At 33.6% G+C, this 18,376-nt stretch overlaps 2 protein-coding genes across 2 annotated transcripts; both read right to left on the reverse strand.

The window, feature by feature from the left end:
- Positions 1–1,620: 1,620 nt before the first annotated feature.
- On the reverse strand, positions 1,621–5,840 carry LOC126594468 (beta-glucosidase 12-like). Its single transcript, XM_050260804.1, has 13 exons — positions 5,628–5,840; positions 5,399–5,468; positions 4,369–4,427; positions 4,131–4,206; positions 3,883–3,960; positions 3,702–3,789; positions 3,365–3,620; positions 3,051–3,166; positions 2,691–2,908; positions 2,523–2,554; positions 2,327–2,429; positions 2,076–2,184; positions 1,621–1,959 (listed from the first exon to the last, which is right to left on the reverse strand). The coding sequence occupies exons 1-13, from the start codon at positions 5,796–5,798 to the stop codon at positions 1,788–1,790; spliced, it is 1,548 nt and encodes a 515-aa protein (XP_050116761.1). The 5' UTR covers positions 5,799–5,840; the 3' UTR covers positions 1,621–1,787.
- Positions 5,841–12,623: 6,783 nt separating this feature from the next.
- On the reverse strand, positions 12,624–16,140 carry LOC126594467 (beta-glucosidase 12-like). Its single transcript, XM_050260803.1, has 13 exons — positions 15,914–16,140; positions 15,683–15,752; positions 15,368–15,426; positions 15,134–15,209; positions 14,886–14,963; positions 14,705–14,792; positions 14,368–14,623; positions 14,054–14,169; positions 13,694–13,911; positions 13,526–13,557; positions 13,330–13,432; positions 13,079–13,187; positions 12,624–12,962 (listed from the first exon to the last, which is right to left on the reverse strand). Exons 1-13 carry the CDS (start codon positions 16,082–16,084, stop codon positions 12,791–12,793), a joined length of 1,548 nt encoding a protein of 515 aa, XP_050116760.1. The 5' UTR covers positions 16,085–16,140; the 3' UTR covers positions 12,624–12,790.
- Positions 16,141–18,376: the final 2,236 nt, after the last annotated feature.

Raw genomic sequence — 18,376 nt, forward strand, 5'->3', positions numbered from 1 at the left:
ATGTGGGAGCTCTCAATTAGTATTGTCGTCTTCAACCTGATATAATAAATTCTTTCACTAATCTTAAGAGACTTTTTGTGGTGCAACGCATCTTCTAGGCTGATTGCTTACACTCCGCCAAACATTTATACACCATTCTTCAGAAGTCAAACTAGTCATTGTGTGAATATGCCCGTAGCTTCAGCCACGAGCATTCTTTTTGAACTGTGGTAGATTATAAACAACACTCAGGGCCTTCAAAATAGGTGTCAACATACACTTTTTCCCTTCAGCATGTGTTACAATGTGCCTCGACAACTCGTCATTATTCTCACCCACTTGGTTATGAAGCAACTCACCTTCGTATCACCAACCAGGTGATAATTTTTTCCTTTGGCTACTTACCACCCTTTCCACCAACTAGGTAATGAAGGAACTTACCTTTGTCCACTAACTAAATGATGAAAAGTACAACCAGTGCTCCACTCTTTTCAGTAACCAAGTAATGAAGGAACTCACTTTATATCACCATGCAGTATGAAGCGTTATTAACATCTCTTTCAACTGTACCAGAAGGTCAAACATTGTAGTACATACAAGGAGACCGAAGACTCTCATCAACTATAAAAGGAGACCGTTCTCGTACAATTAATTCCTAATATCATTATTGCGCTTAAACTCGTCATTAGGACTCACTAATGATGATTATGCTTAAACTTAGGTCTTGTGTAAAATCTTCACTATTAATGAGGACTCCTCTACCCTCGTGGACGTAACCCAATTTAAGGTGAACCACATACATCTTGTGTTGCTTTCCTACCTCTATCTCTTTAATTATGATCCTCAACAGGTAACCGGAGCAACCTCGCGAAGGTTACAAACTTGACACTTTACGTTGTTCCAATGTCTCACTGATTTTGTGCATCAACATTTGTAAATAATTTGCTACAAGCAATTGAGCCCGTGCGATTTGTTTTAAAACTGTGTTAAATAGGTGGAATATATTAAAATCTATTAGCATCCTTCTGTTCAACAAAGAATAAAAAAATTGACGTTTGTAATATATAGCATAAGTTTTGAAACTTTTTAATTCTTCTAAGTAAATTTGACAAATACGTACAGTCCAATCTTCGACCAATTCAAGCGTATGCTTTTTCTTTTCTTCAATCAAATTTGTCATGTCACCCAAGGTCGTATGCAAAGTTAGCTAATTGAAAACATTTGCGTTAAGTTGTGCAGAAAGTTAAGTACGCTTTAATTGAAAAAAAAATCACTAATACAATTAGGCAAGAAGGAGAAGGAGATAATCTTGAGGAGCTAGAAATATTTTGACTTCAACAAGAAGATATTGACAAGGTTTTACATACGTACCCGTAAGCTCCAAGTTGTGGTATAAACTCCGAAAAAAAAAAATGGTCCCGAATAACAGTATAGAAATGTTTTAGTCCATCTTAAACTTTTTTTTTTGTGACCTTGCTTATTATTGTACTTATTAACAATTACTACTATGTCGAGGCGAGTTTCTTTACAACAGGACCAAGAAAAATAATAACTAATTACAATGTGGTATTTATTCCTGAACCCCAACTGGGACCGAAACTGTTTATGACTATAAATAAGTTATTCCTTTATATAGAGATGTTTTACTGTAGCATTCACATGTCTTATTATTGAATTATTGAATCTCAAAGAATACTTACATTATTGAAAGGAAATACAAATGCAAAAGGAATTGAAATACAAATACATAAAAAGGAAAATTATCCACTTAAATGTTTATAATCAACAATAAATTTCTTTTAATTTCTTCAATTCTTCTTAAGCAAATTTTTGAACCAATGTGCTGAGAGTTTTGGGTGTCTTTTCAGCCCATCATTATAATCCACGTAGTTTAAACCAAATCGGACGGTGTATCCAGAATTCCATTCAAAGTCGTCCAACAATGTCCATGGAAAGTATCCCTTCACTTTCGCACCATTTCTGCACACACATACACCAATGTTCAAATGGATTAGGTCAATATAATGATTAAATAACAATAACTTAAGAAGGCTAGGCAGTATATAACCTTAATTAATTTGTTAATAACTACTTACTTGATCGCCGCTTGAAGGTAACATAGGTGACGGTAGTGGTAGTCAATTCTACCGGTATCAAGAAGAGCCTCTTCAATTGATAGTTCTGGATTATTCAACTCTGATACACCTACGTACATATTATTGCACAAAAAATTAAATTTAGTTTTTTCCTCTAAAAATATAAAAAAAACATGCAGTTCCAGTTTACGCCATTATAAATATGTGAAACTTTTGCAATTAATCAAGGCTTAAAAGTACGTATTACATACCATTCTCAGTAATATAAATGAGTGGATCATTATATTTTTCCTTTGTGTAGAGCACAAGATCGTGAATTCCTTTTGGATATACATATAACCAATCTAAAGCAGTCTGCAACACCATTTCAAGATAATACGTAAATGTTGGGGAAAAAAGCTAATCCTCCAAATGCAAATAGCTCAAAATGATAAATTTGATGTATACCTGTGGACCAATAAGTACTCCATTAAGCTCAGCTGCCACAATATTTACAAACATTAGAATACAATTGGTGTAAATATTAGAATATAATTAATGTAATTAAGAGGTTAAACTAGGTCAAGAAGAACAAAGAACTGAAGCTATTCAAAGTAAGTTTCCTTTGGCACTCACTTGTAAGATCAGCTTGAGGATCTGTTACGAAGCTTGCCTGTAGTGAATTGTTCTTAGGTGTACTAGTTGCGTATCTAGCAGTATAATAATTTATTCCAAGAAAATCAAATGATCCGTTTAGCAACTTGGATTGTTCTTTTGTGAATTTTGGCAATCTTTTTCCAACAATTGATCGCATGCTGTGTGGATAGTCACCACTTGTTAAAGGGTCCAAAAACCTACAAAACAAGAAAATTCCAAATATTAGCCTAATTATAGCATTATAGATAAATAGTACTGCTAGCTAGGTAGTATCAATGTTACAAGTCATAAGTATACATGATGTAATTGGGTTTATGTATAATTTAATAAGACACTTGCCATCCAAACATAAAATCCAAAGATCGTAAGGCAGCATCTTTATCTTGCTTTGACTCCGAAGCAGGCTCAAACCAGTATGACACCAATGTTATCCCTATCAAGCCTTTCTGAGATGCCTACACAAAAATATGAATTTTGGTTGAATAAATAGGAGTTATAGAAAAAGATACAACCTTTAGATTATCTTACTACTGAGAGCATTCCCTCTTGTATTACAACTCAATAATAAAGATTCATATAGAATTCTCGATTAGGAGCCAATAATCTGACCCAAAAAACAAAATAAAAAAAAAATAAAAAAACAATTATTGAACCTGATATCTATTCTTGTACAATTCTACAGCTGCTCCATGAGCAAGAAGAATGTGGTGTGTCACCAAGTATGGTTCAATGGCTGAATCTCCACCGGTGCAGTTTAGGTTTTGCCAAGAAGAGCAGCGTCCCGGTGCTAGAGTCCCAACAGCATAACCCATGCTACTAAAAGTATATGGCTCATTTACCGTGAACCAGTGCTTGACTCGATCACCAAATTCCTTATAACAAAGTTCTGCATAGTCTTTAAAATGATCGCTGCAGATACAAATTTATGTTAAGTATATCAGTACGTATTTTATCAAATTATCAACGAGAAAATAAATTTTGTTCACTTACACAATACGAGGGCTTAAGAAACCACCATATTCATCTTCTAAAGCTTGGGGAACATCCCAATGAAAGAGTGTTACAAACGGCTTTAAACCTATAATACATGATCAGTAAAATCAAATTAAAAGTCTGATTGAATGATGTTCTAAAAATTCATGTAATAATTGTTTAAGGTAGGATAATTAACCATTGCGTAGGAGTTCATTGATGAGATTGTTGTAATAATCAATTCCTTTCCTGTTAACGCCACCACTTAACGTTCCATCTAATTAGAACAAAAATAACAAGAAAAAAAAGGGTTACCCAGTAGATAACTCGATCACATTACTTTAGTTAATAGTATATAAAGAGAATAATTTTCTTGTAGGAAAAATAATTCTTATGCACAATATTGTCATTGGTCCCAACCAAAAATGAGGACGTCGAGCAACTTACTTGGTAATAATCTGGACCATGAAATAGATAATCTGTAAGCATCCAAATTCATATCCTTCATAATCCCCACATCTTCCTAGAATGACAAAAGGTTAAAATTAAATATTGAGGATCTCATTATATATTGTTCTTTTTTTTTTTTTTTTTTTTTTTTTTTTTGTAAAGGCTCCAATTTATAATGTTAACATGTGCCCTTCAAGTATAAAGGGTCGAGAGACAGAGTTATGAGGTTTTAGACCTTATAGCGGTGATATTGATCTATAGCGACATCTCCGTTACTGCCATCATCGATTTTTTCTGCAATTATTAAAAAACATAATGGTGAAATCCATATCATGTGCAAAGTACTTTATATGCGTGCGCACTGATGAAGTATATACATATATGGGAGACTTTGGATGCGGTCCCTAGTTATGAACAATCTTTGACTGAAACTTTGTTGGTTTTCAATTTTTGATCCAAGTCCCTAAAATTAATTGATAATTTATTTCTATGTACGTTACTATATTTTTTAAATTAAAAATTAAAATTTATAGTTGTTTATATTAATGAGATTTTAAATAAAAAACATAATTTGTGGGATTAAAAATATTAAAATATAAATATACTATTGTGTGTGTGTGTGTAAACATGGGTACATTCATAAAAAATAACCAAAAAATTATTGTATCAAAACATGGGTACATTCTTCAAAATGGGTACATTTAGCAAAAATAAAAATGGGTACAAATAAATTAAAAAATATGGGTACAATACAAATAAAACTTTAAAAAATATGGGCACAAAAAGAAATTAATATATGGGTACAAATTAAAATTGAAAGGAAAATTGGTACAAATTAAAAAAGGGTTGCAAATTAAAAATGGGTACAAACTAAAAATAAAAATATATGACAAAAAATTTAGCCATAAATATAAATATACTAATTGTAACATTTTTAATATTAAATGAATATATTTATAAATAAAAAATATTTTATTATTGAAATAATTAATGATATTATTAATACAAAGGACCTTGATCAAAAATTGAAAAGTAATAAGGTTTTAATCAATAGAGTAGTAAAAATAAGGATGAAAACCTAATTACTCCTACATATATTGTACATATCACATGACCACGTACTGTTGGTCTCCCAACAAAGTGCATGGCTGTTAGAGAGGTTGGAGTTTACTTGTCGTCACGAAGAAAAGAATGAGGTGCTATTTCTACTCCTTTGAAATGAAGTAGCAAAAGTTTTCATATTACCAATTGATTAAATCACAGACCTGGATGTTTGTGGGTGAAGGTATCCCATATGCTTGGTCCTCTTCCATCTTCTTTTACTGCACCTTCATACTGAAATACACACACATGCATATACGTAAGAGTACTACTACACACGCAAGGAAGATGACAACATTATAATTCATGCATGGATGCTAGCTGCATGTATAAAATACACCAAAAATGTGGTAAATAAAGACAGAAGATATATATATACATATATATACTGACCTGGTAAGATGCAGAACCTGTGCCAAATATGAACCCTGGTTCAAAACTGCTGCGATTGAGAAATTCGCAATGAACAGGCGGATCTGTATTAGTTGCTTTGCCATTTGTCAATGCAAAGCCAATGAGTAGCAGCACACCAAAGAGCAAAGATCGTGAATATTTCATTGCCATAACTTGGGAGTTTTGATATCGATCGAGATAATTAAGTTATCTCCTCCGGGAATATTGCATGGGGTTTATATAGAGAAAGGGAGGAAGGGATATGGTGTCTACGTACTAGCTCATGAGAATAATAAAGGGTTAAAATTTGTAAACAAAATTGGCTTTGAAAGTCCTAGTTTAAAGACCAAGTCAAGGTATGTTTCAAAAAAAAACAAAAGACCAAGTCATGGTGTGTAGTTTAAAAGAAATCACGTTTCATGCACCCAAAAGTTGCGTATATACGTACGTAAAACAATGGATGATCCTTGCGTTCTACCTATGAGGAATGCACATATTCTACAAATTTTATATTGTGATCGTTCAGTTTCTTAATCTTTATTTCAAAATCATCTAAACAAAAAGAATTATTTGAATCTGAGATAGTTTAGTCATTTAAATATATGAACCCAATCGACAGTGTTGATACTAAGTAAAAGACTTATATTGAACTATTCATTTTATTGATATATTTGGATCACTAAACAGTCTTCAATTTGAATAGTTTTTTGTATATATGATATTCAAATTAAGATTAAAAAATTAATAACTCATTCAAACAGTAGAAAACTATTTGACTCGCAAAAAAGTAGAAAATTTTGACCAGAATTCTTTATGTAAGTACATAACCGATAAAGATGAAGAATTTAATCTTGATCTTTTTCTTCTTGTTAGAGTTTTAGTATTGAATCGGTAAACCCAGTGGTTTTGTGAAATTGTCCTTCCACTCTAATTAAGAAGGCATCGGGATAGCTAGGTTCTCAAGTTGGCTATTTTGCTCCTAAAGATTGTGAAAGGATTCCATTGGGGTGGCTTTTTCGAAGGTTTGGACACCCTTCAAAGTATGGTGGTTACACATTCTTCTTGCTAGTACAAGAATGAGAATAGTAAAGGGTTAAAATTTGTAAACAAAATTGGCTTTGAAAGTCCTAGTTTAAAGTCCAAGTCATGGTCTGTAATTTAAAAGAAAGCACGTTTCATGTACCCAAAAGTTGTTTACGTACGTAAAAGAATGGATAATACTTGCGTTCCACCTATGAGGAATGCACATATTCTACAAATTTTATATTGTGATCGTTCAGTTTCATAATCTTTCCTTGCAGATCATCTAAACAAAAACAATTATATGAATATGAGATCGTTTAATCATTTAAATATATGAACCCAATCGACAGTGTAGACACTAAGTAAAAGATTTATAGCGAACTATTCATTTTATTGATACATTTGGATGACTAAACGGTCTTTAATTTGAGTAGTTTTTTGTATATATGATATTCAAATTAAGATTAAGAAATTAATAACTTATACTACAAAAATACATTATTTATAAAAAAAAAATATTCCTTGAGTTGAAAAGTAAGATAATGTACACAACAATTCGATCGATCTCATCTTAATTTGAAATGATCAATCCTTGAGTTACCCTTGAGTTTTCCAGCAAAAGAAAATGTTTTCTGTATTCGGAAACAAAGAGTCATTTATCTGCATGTTTATATTATGTCTGTCCAACTGTTGAAGGGCATAACTTTTGAAGTTGAATATGGACGATTAGCTACAGAGACTTATTCAAACTACAGAAAACTATTTGACACAACAAAAAAAGTAGAAATTTATGACCGTAATTCTTTACGTAAGTACATAATCGATAAAGATGAAGAGTTTAATCTTGATCTTTTACTTCTTGATAGAGCTTTAATATTGAATCCGTGAACCCAATGGCTTTGTGAAATTGTTTTTCCACGCTAATTAAGAAGGCATCGAAATAGCTAAGTTCTCAAATTGGCTATTTCGCTCCTAAAGATTGTGAAAGGATACCATTAGGGTGGCTTCTTCTTGGTAGTACAAGAAATTGATTAGCTGTTTCAAGAGACTGGTTTTTTATTAGCTTACATCTATTTATTTTGATTTAATATTTTTTTACAATTCAAAAACACAAAATTTTGACCCCCCTCTAATTTTTCTAATTTTTTTCTTTATTTGAATTTTCGGGACTTATATTGAATTTTAATGTGTCTCACAACCTGAAGGGATTGGGAGGGAGGATCATTTCATTTTTGGGTATAGAACGAATAGGTTCAGGAGATGAGAGAATTAAGGATACCCACCAGAAACACTAATCCAATGCATAATGATGTGCCGAAAAATGGAACATTTTTGTTACCCCACCAACCCTCAGGAGAAGCAAATGCGACACGTACACTAATCAGTAAATTAAAGAAGTAGCATTTAATGCAGAAATAGCCAAGAGGAAAGCAATAGTCATGTTTCTAATCCTCCAATCTACCAACAAAAGAATTATACCATTTGATCCCTTTATCAACCAAAAAATTGTACGCCTTATATACTGCTTTTGGGAAACCTTCTCAACAACTAAGAGATCCATTCGCTGAACAAGGGGACTAGTTGACTTATGGATCCTCCCAATATTGGGAGGATCCGTACTTCAGTTGAGCTAATGACAAATCATTTCACCATTTTAGTTGGAACTTTAGGCGGTTCTCGAAAAAAGATAGCGAAAAAAATTATTCCTAGAGTTGAGACTAAAAGGAATGTTTAAACCAATGCTTCCATAGATTCGATCGTGGTTTACAATTATAGCTTCCATACCTGTTTATTTGGGATCGTCTCCCGGATAAATAAAGAAGAAGAGTCAAAGAAAAGGCAGTGATTCAAATCTAGATTTATCTGGTACCCCATCTAAAAATCACAAAAAGAAAATAAAAAAGAAGAGTAACAAGTAACAAAACATATTGTATCAGACTACGTGTCTTCTTGTAGTTGGATGTCCAAGCTTTTGGAATGCTCCGAATTCCAGTTGAGCATCTAAATCTGGATCAATACCAGCAAAAACATCTCGAAACAAGGTTCTAACTCCATGCCAAATGGATTTATTTTTTGTCCCATAATCCCCCACTACTATATAAATCGTGCAATGTGACATCTGTCTGTATGGTTTTTTTATTCATTCGATTTTTTTTAAGCATAACATAATATAGCGTATTTGTATAATTTATAATATAAAATATTCTTCCTTTAAGCATTCCTCGGCTCTGATTTATTGAATTTCCTTTTATCTATTTCTTCATCTTCATCGAAACATATATCTTTCAATGCAATAGTTATATGACAAGTAGATCTTTTTGTAGGATAACCCCATCCTCGAGCCAGGGGCTTTCATTTTTTCACAGTTGCGTGTTACAGATAGCACCAGCCACAAGGACCACTCTTGTGTTATAACTAATATAAGATAAAATTAGGTAATGCAATAAAATTAAAGAAGGGAGCGACGTTGAATTAAGAAAAATGATTGAAGAATTGTTATTTTATAGGTTAATAGGTTATTTATCGTTGTCATATTCCCCAAAGTTTATGTTTTGGACTGTTTAAAATGTTCTAGTTAACGTAGCAATGATCCTGTTAGTTTTGGCTCATTATGTATGGATTCGAAGGGAACAACGAGACTTACATAAGTAAATGAGCACATGGGGATTTGGCAAAGTAATCACGTCTAAATAGACAAAATATAGATTTAAGAGCTTTAGGAAAATTGGATATTTGTTGTTTGTACCATACTTCGTCACTCCCAAAACTACCGAGCACCGGTCAACTATGTACCTTCAAGGATCCACTAAAGAGTTGACGTGGAGACACCCTTGCCAAAGCACACGAGTTCCTCTCCAATCAAGAAACCAATAAAAAAACGACACATGTCAACGTCAGAATAAAGCTCCTAGAGACCCAGATCAATTGTGGACAGGATCCGAAAACTTTCCTCATCTATAAAATGAGACCGTTCTCCTGCAATTAATCTGTAATGTCATTATTGTACTTAAACTCGTCATTAGAACTCACTAATGATGATTATGCTTAAACCTATGTATTGTGTAAACTCTTCACTATTAATAAGAACTCATATACCCGCATGGACGTAACCTAACTTAGGTTGAACCACGTACATCTTGTGTTTGCTTCCCTACCTCTATCTTTTTACATATTATCCTCACAAGGTGACCAAAGCAACCTTGCGAAGGTCATAAACTTGTCACTTAACGTTGTTCCAAAGTCTAACTGATTTTGCGTATCAACATTTGGCACCGTTTGTGGGAACGACACTGATTCCTACTCTTACCAGCTTTGTCAGACTGGTTTCTATTTGATAAAGCGTCGTTCTCCAACATGGGGAGTGAAGGAAGGCACAACATGCAGAAAAACACCATTTGCATGCCTAGCGTGAGGCAGCGAATGAGGGAAAGGAACAAGCCTGTTCTTCAAACTAAAGTCCAAGAGGTTAGAACTCAGAATAAAAGAAAATGGTGATACGGAATGAGATCCTCCAAGAACAGTATGTGAAGCTCTTCGAGATGCTTCACGAAGCTATACCGACTCAATCTCAAGAGTCATTGCCTTCATGACAGCGGATCAACACATAGGTACCCACGCAAAGTTTCACATGTCTTCTTAATAAGGAATGGCCTTCTACCCAAGATATTGATCAACACGAGACTTCTCTCAACCCAGGTGCTTCAAACCAAAACAAGATAATTGGAAGACGACATCTCCTTGCAACAGGATTGGAATGATCAAAAGCTGGTTATCGCGACTGTCAAGACCTCTTGAGGCATCGTAAAAAAAAACCTATCCATATAGACTCAAGGATCATTGACCCCAAGGGTCATCGAAGGAATCAATCCCTTACCATAACCAAGGTCAACTACTAACCTAAGGAAGAAACGACAAGACTTAGAGGGACAAGAAGGTGTTTGGGTCTCGAGGAACTTCTAACCGGAATTTCCTTGAAGCCAGTATGGTGAATCCAAAAAAAAGTCACATACTCTTGACCAAACTTCTCCACTTCCAAGAAATGATGGAAACTTACGAAGCAGGGTTCCAGTAGTGCCTGACTCCACTTAGGACCCCCTTATCCTACAGCTTTTTGAGGAAGTGAACAGACTAAAGGCCAAACGCCATGCCAAGGTACCTAACTTGACGAGGCCAGGCCCTCTGACAAGAAGGATCTTTGGCACCCCTTTAAAAGGAGAAACAAAACAGAAGATTGGTTTGCTATCGTAAATTGGGAGGGAAGATCCAAATGAGCATATCCATCTATTTGAATCCACCATGGTATACCGAGGCATAGTAATGAAGAGCGATGTCTCATTTTCCCCTTCATTCTATATGTGGGAGCTCTCAATTAGTATTGTCGTCTTCAACCTGATATAATAAATTCTTTCACTAATCTTAAGAGACTTTTTGTGGTGCAACGCATCTTCTAGGCTGATTGCTTACACTCCGCCAAACATTTATACACCATTCTTCAGAAGTCAAACTAGTCATTGTGTGAATATGCCCGTAGCTTCAGCCACGAGCATTCTTTTTGAACTGTGGTAGATTATAAACAACACTCAGGGCCTTCAAAATAGGTGTCAACATACACTTTTTCCCTTCAGCATGTGTTACAATGTGCCTCGACAACTCGTCATTATTCTCACCCACTTGGTTATGAAGCAACTCACCTTCGTATCACCAACCAGGTGATAATTTTTTCCTTTGGCTACTTACCACCCTTTCCACCAACTAGGTAATGAAGGAACTTACCTTTGTCCACTAACTAAATGATGAAAAGTACAACCAGTGCTCCACTCTTTTCAGTAACCAAGTAATGAAGGAACTCACTTTATATCACCATGCAGTATGAAGCGTTATTAACATCTCTTTCAACTGTACCAGAAGGTCAAACATTGTAGTACATACAAGGAGACCGAAGACTCTCATCAACTATAAAAGGAGACCGTTCTCGTACAATTAATTCCTAATATCATTATTGCGCTTAAACTCGTCATTAGGACTCACTAATGATGATTATGCTTAAACTTAGGTCTTGTGTAAAATCTTCACTATTAATGAGGACTCCTCTACCCTCGTGGACGTAACCCAATTTAAGGTGAACCACATACATCTTGTGTTGCTTTCCTACCTCTATCTCTTTAATTATGATCCTCAACAGGTAACCGGAGCAACCTCGCGAAGGTTACAAACTTGACACTTTACGTTGTTCCAATGTCTCACTGATTTTGTGCATCAACATTTGTAAATAATTTGCTACAAGCAATTGAGCCCGTGCGATTTGTTTTAAAACTGTGTTAAATAGGTGGAATATATTAAAATCTATTAGCATCCTTCTGTTCAACAAAGAATAAAAAAATTGACGTTTGTAATATATAGCATAAGTTTTGAAACTCTTTAATTCTTCTAAGTAAATTTGACAAATACGTACAGTCCAATCTTCGACCAATTCAAGCGTATGCTTTTTCTTTTCTTCAATCAAATTTGTCATGTCACCCAAGGTCGTATGCAAAGTTAGCTAATTGAAAACATTTGCGTTAAGTTGTGCAGAAAGTTAAGTACGCTTTAATTGAAAAAAAAATCACTAATACAATTAGGCAAGAAGGAGAAGGAGATAATCTTGAGGAGCTAGAAATATTTTGACTTCAACAAGAAGATATTGACAAGGTTTTACATACGTACCCGTAAGCTCCAAGTTGTGGTATCAACTCCGAAAAAAAAAAATGGTCCCGAATAACAGTATAGAAATGTTTTAGTCCATCTTAAACTTTTTTTTTTGTGACCTTGCTTATTATTGTACTTATTAACAATTACTACTATGTCGAGGCGAGTTTCTTTACAACAGGACCAAGAAAAATAATAACTAATTACAATGTGGTATTTATTCCTGAACCCCAACTGGGACCGAAACTGTTTATGACTATAAATAAGTTATTCCTTTATATAGAGATGTTTTACTGTAGCATTCACATGTCTTATTATTGAATTATTGAATCTCAAAGAATACTTACATTATTGAAAGGAAATACAAATGCAAAAGGAATTGAAATACAAATACATAAAAAGGAAAATTATCCACTTAAATGTTTATAATCAACAATAAATTTCTTTTAATTTCTTCAATTCTTCTTAAGCAAATTTTTGAACCAATGTGCTGAGAGTTTTGGGTGTCTTTTCAGCCCATCATTATAATCCACGTAGTTTAAACCAAATCGGACGGTGTATCCAGAATTCCATTCAAAGTCGTCCAACAATGTCCATGGAAAGTATCCCTTCACTTTCGCACCATTTCTGCACACACATACACCAATGTTCAAATGGATTAGGTCAATATAATGATTAAATAACAATAACTTAAGAAGGCTAGGCAGTATATAACCTTAATTAATTTGTTAATAACTACTTACTTGATCGCCGCTTGAAGGTAACATAGGTGACGGTAGTGGTAGTCAATTCTACCGGTATCAAGAAGAGCCTCTTCAATTGATAGTTCTGGATTATTCAACTCTGATACACCTACGTACATATTATTGCACAAAAAATTAAATTTAGTTTTTTCCTCTAAAAATATAAAAAAAACATGCAGTTCCAGTTTACGCCATTATAAATATGTGAAACTTTTGCAATTAATCAAGGCTTAAAAGTACGTATTACATACCATTCTCAGTAATATAAATGAGTGGATCATTATATTTTTCCTTTGTGTAGAGCACAAGATCGTGAATTCCTTTTGGATATACATATAACCAATCTAAAGCAGTCTGCAACACCATTTCAAGATAATACGTAAATGTTGGGGAAAAAAGCTAATCCTCCAAATGCAAATAGCTCAAAATGATAAATTTGATGTATACCTGTGGACCAATAAGTACTCCATTAAGCTCAGCTGCCACAATATTTACAAACATTAGAATACAATTGGTGTAAATATTAGAATATAATTAATGTAATTAAGAGGTTAAACTAGGTCAAGAAGAACAAAGAACTGAAGCTATTCAAAGTAAGTTTCCTTTGGCACTCACTTGTAAGATCAGCTTGAGGATCTGTTACGAAGCTTGCCTGTAGTGAATTGTTCTTAGGTGTACTAGTTGCGTATCTAGCAGTATAATAATTTATTCCAAGAAAATCAAATGATCCGTTTAGCAACTTGGATTGTTCTTTTGTGAATTTTGGCAATCTTTTTCCAACAATTGATCGCATGCTGTGTGGATAGTCACCACTTGTTAAAGGGTCCAAAAACCTACAAAACAAGAAAATTCCAAATATTAGCCTAATTATAGCATTATAGATAAATAGTACTGCTAGCTAGGTAGTATCAATGTTACAAGTCATAAGTATACATGATGTAATTGGGTTTATGTATAATTTAATAAGACACTTGCCATCCAAACATAAAATCCAAAGATCGTAAGGCAGCATCTTTATCTTGCTTTGACTCCGAAGCAGGCTCAAACCAGTATGACACCAATGTTATCCCTATCAAGCCTTTCTGAGATGCCTACACAAAAATATGAATTTTGGTTGAATAAATAGGAGTTATAGAAAAAGATACAACCTTTAGATTATCTTACTACTGAGAGCATTCCCTCTTGTATTACAACTCAATAATAAAGATTCATATAGAATTCTCGATTAGGAGCCAATAATCTGACCCAAAAAACAAAATAAAAAAAAAATAAAAAAACAATTATTGAACCTGATATCTATTCTTGTACAATTCTACAGCTGCTCCATGAGCAAGAAGAATGTGGTGTGTCACCAAGTATGGTTCAATGGCTGAATCTCCACCGGTGCAGTTTAGGTTTTGCCAAGAAGAGCAGCGTCCCGGTGCTAGAGTCCCAACAGCATAACCCATGCTACTAAAAGTATATGGCTCATTTACCGTGAACCAGTGCTTGACTCGATCACCAAATTCCTTATAACAAAGTTCTGCATAGTCTTTAAAATGATCGCTGCAGATACAAATTTATGTTAAGTATATCAGTACGTATTTTATCAAATTATCAACGAGAAAATAAATTTTGTTCACTTACACAATACGAGGGCTTAAGAAACCACCATATTCATCTTCTAAAGCTTGGGGAACATCCCAATGAAAGAGTGTTACAAACGGCTTTAAACCTATAATACATGATCAGTAAAATCAAATTAAAAGTCTGATTGAATGATGTTCTAAAAATTCATGTAATAATTGTTTAAGGTAGGATAATTAACCATTGCGTAGGAGTTCATTGATGAGATTGTTGTAATAATCAATTCCTTTCCTGTTAACGCCACCACTTAACGTTCCATCTAATTAGAACAAAAATAACAAGAAAAAAAAGGGTTACCCAGTAGATAACTCGATCACATTACTTTAGTTAATAGTATATAAAGAGAATAATTTTCTTGTAGGAAAAATAATTCTTATGCACAATATTGTCATTGGTCCCAACCAAAAATGAGGACGTCGAGCAACTTACTTGGTAATAATCTGGACCATGAAATAGATAATCTGTAAGCATCCAAATTCATATCCTTCATAATCCCCACATCTTCCTAGAATGACAAAAGGTTAAAATTAAATATTGAGGATCTCATTATATATTGTTCTTTTTTTTTTTTTTTTTTTTTTTTTGTAAAGGCTCCAATTTATAATGTTAACATGTGCCCTTCAAGTATAAAGGGTCGAGAGACAAAGTTATGAGGTTTTAGACCTTATAGCGGTGATATTGATCTATAGCGACATCTCCGTTACTGCCATCATCGATTTTTTCTGCAATTATTAAAAAACATAATGGTGAAATCCATATCATGTGCAAAGTACTTTATATGCGTGCGCACTGATGAAGTATATACATATATTGTACATATCACATGACCACGTACTGTTGGTCTCCCAACAAAGTGCATGGCTGTTAGAGAGGTTGGAGTTTACTTGTCGTCACGAAGAAAAGAATGAGGTGCTATTTCTACTCCTTTGAAATGAAGTAGCAAAAGTTTTCATATTACCAATTGATTAAATCACAGACCTGGATGTTTGTGGGTGAAGGTATCCCATATGCTTGGTCCTCTTCCATCTTCTTTTACTGCACCTTCATACTGAAATACACACACATGCATATACGTAAGAGTACTACTACACACGCAAGGAAGATGACAACATTATAATTCATGCATGGATGCTAGCTGCATGTATAAAATACACCAAAAATGTGGTAAATAAAGACAGAAGATATATATATATACATATATATACTGACCTGGTAAGATGCAGAACCTGTGCCAAATATGAACCCTGGTTCAAAACTGCTGCGATTGAGAAATTCGCAATGAACAGGTGGATCTGTATTAGTTGCTTTGCCATTTGTCAATGCAAAGCCAATGAGTAGCAGCACACCAAAGAGCAAAGATCGTGAATATTTCATTGCCATAACTTGGGAGTTTTGATATCGATCGAGATAATTAAGTTATCTCCTCCGGGAATATTGCATGGGGTTTATATAGAGAAAGGGAGGAAGGGATATGGTGTCTACGTACTAGCTCATGAGAATAATAAAGGGTTAAAATTTGTAAACAAAATTGGCTTTGAAAGTCCTAGTTTAAAGACCAAGTCAAGGTATGTTTCAAAAAAAAACAAAAGACCAAGTCATGGTGTGTAGTTTAAAAGAAAGCACGTTTCATGCACCCAAAAGTTGCGTATATACGTACGTAAAACAATGGATGATCCTTGCGTTCTACCTATGAGGAATGCACATATTCTACAAATTTTATATTGTGATCGTTCAGTTTCTTAATCTTTATTTCAAAATCATCTAAACAAAAAGAATTATTTGAATCTGAGATAGTTTAGTCATTTAAATATATGAACCCAATCGACAGTGTTGATACTAAGTAAAAGACTTATATTGAACTATTCATTTTATTGATATATTTGGATCACTAAACAGTCTTCAATTTGAATAGTTTTTTGTATATATGATATTCAAATTAAGATTAAAAAATTAATAACTCATTCAAACAGTAGAAAACTATTTGACTCGCAAAAAAGTAGAAAATTTTGACCAGAATTCTTTATGTAAGTACATAACCGATAAAGATGAAGAATTTAATCTTGATCTTTTTCTTCTTGTTAGAGTTTTAGTATTGAATCGGTAAACCCAGTGGTTTTGTGAAATTGTCCTTCCACTCTAATTAAGAAGGCATCGGGATAGCTAGGTTCTCAAGTTGGCTATTTTGCTCCTAAAGATTGTGAAAGGATTCCATTGGGGTGGCTTTTTCGAAGGTTTGGACACCCTTCAAAGTATAGTGGTTACACATTCTTCTTGCTAGTACAAGAATGAGAATAGTAAAGGGTTAAAATTTGTAAACAAAATTGGCTTTGAAAGTCCTAGTTTAAAGTCCAAGTCATGGTCTGTAATTTAAAAGAAAGCACGTTTCATGTACCCAAAAGTTGTTTACGTACGTAAAAGAATGGATAATACTTGCGTTCCACCTATGAGGAATGCACATATTCTACAAATTTTATATTGTGATCGTTCAGTTTCATAATCTTTCCTTGCAGATCATCTAAACAAAAACAATTATATGAATATGAGATCGTTTAATCATTTAAATATATGAACCCAATCGACAGTGTAGACACTAAGTAAAAGATTTATAGCGAACTATTCATTTTATTGATACATTTGGATGACTAAACGGTCTTTAATTTGAGTAGTTTTTTGTATATATGATATTCAAATTAAGATTAAGAAATTAATAACTTATACTACAAAAATACATTATTTATAAAAAAAAAATATTCCTTGAGTTGAAAAGTAAGATAATGTACACAACAATTCGATCGATCTCATCTTAATTTGAAATGATCAATCCTTGAGTTACCCTTGAGTTTTCCAGCAAAAGAAAATGTTTTCTGTATTCGGAAACAAAGAGTCATTTATCTGCATGTTTATATTATGTCTGTCCAACTGTTGAAGGGCATAACTTTTGAAGTTGAATATGGACGATTAGCTACAGAGACTTATTCAAACTACAGAAAACTATTTGACCCAACAAAAAAAGTAGAAATTTATGACCGTAATTCTTTACGTAAGTACATAATCGATAAAGATGAAGAGTTTAATCTTGATCTTTTACTTCTTGATAGAGCTTTAATATTGAATCCGTGAACCCAATGGTTTTGTGAAATTGTTTTTCCACGCTAATTAAGAAGGCATCGAAATAGCTAGGTTCTCAAATTGGCTATTTCGCTCCTAAAGATTGTGAAAGGATACCATTAGGGTGGCCTCTTCTTGGTAGTACAAGAAATTGATTAGCTGTTTCAAGAGACTGGTTTTTTATTAGCTTACATCTATTTATTTTGATTTAATATTTTTTTACAATTCAAAAACACAAAATTTTGACCCCCCTCTAATTTTTCTAATTTTTTTCTTTATTTGAATTTTCGGGACTTATATTGAATTTTAATGTGTCTCACAACCTGAAGGGATTGGGAGGGAGGATCATTTCATTTTTGGATATAGAACGAATAGGTTCAGGAGATGAGAGAATTAAGGATACCCACCAGAAACACTAATCCAATGCATAATGATGTGCCGAAAAATGGAACATTTTTGTTACCCCACCAACCCTCAGGAGAAGCAAATGCGACACGTACACTAATCAGTAAATTAAAGAAGTAGCATTTAATGCAGAAATAGCCAAGAGGAAAGCAATAGTCA

This window comes from Malus sylvestris, chromosome 12 (genome assembly GCF_916048215.2).
Source record: "Malus sylvestris chromosome 12, drMalSylv7.2, whole genome shotgun sequence".
Classification (NCBI taxonomy): Eukaryota; Viridiplantae; Streptophyta; class Magnoliopsida; order Rosales; family Rosaceae; genus Malus; species Malus sylvestris.

What these genes read in the sequence shown, in the direction of transcription:
- LOC126594468 (XM_050260804.1), bottom strand. Translation starts at nt 5,798, where the DNA reads ATGGCAATGAAATATTCACGATCTTTGCTCTTTGGTGTGCTGCTACTC. An exon ending in ATGGTCCAGATTATTACCAA is followed by an intron (nt 3,961 to 4,130) that starts GTAAGTTGCTCG and finishes TGTTCTAATTAG; the next exon opens with ATGGAACGTTAAGTGGTGGC. An exon ending in GAGTACTTATTGGTCCACAG is followed by an intron (nt 2,430 to 2,522) that starts GTATACATCAAA and finishes ATGGTGTTGCAG; the next exon opens with ACTGCTTTAGATTGGTTATA.
- LOC126594467 (XM_050260803.1), bottom strand. Translation starts at nt 16,084, where the DNA reads ATGGCAATGAAATATTCACGATCTTTGCTCTTTGGTGTGCTGCTACTC. An exon ending in TCCTCAAGCTGATCTTACAA is followed by an intron (nt 13,558 to 13,693) that starts GTGAGTGCCAAA and finishes ATATTGTGGCAG; the next exon opens with CTGAGCTTAATGGAGTACTT. An exon ending in CATTTATATTACTGAGAATG is followed by an intron (nt 13,188 to 13,329) that starts GTATGTAATACG and finishes ATATGTACGTAG; the next exon opens with GTGTATCAGAGTTGAATAAT.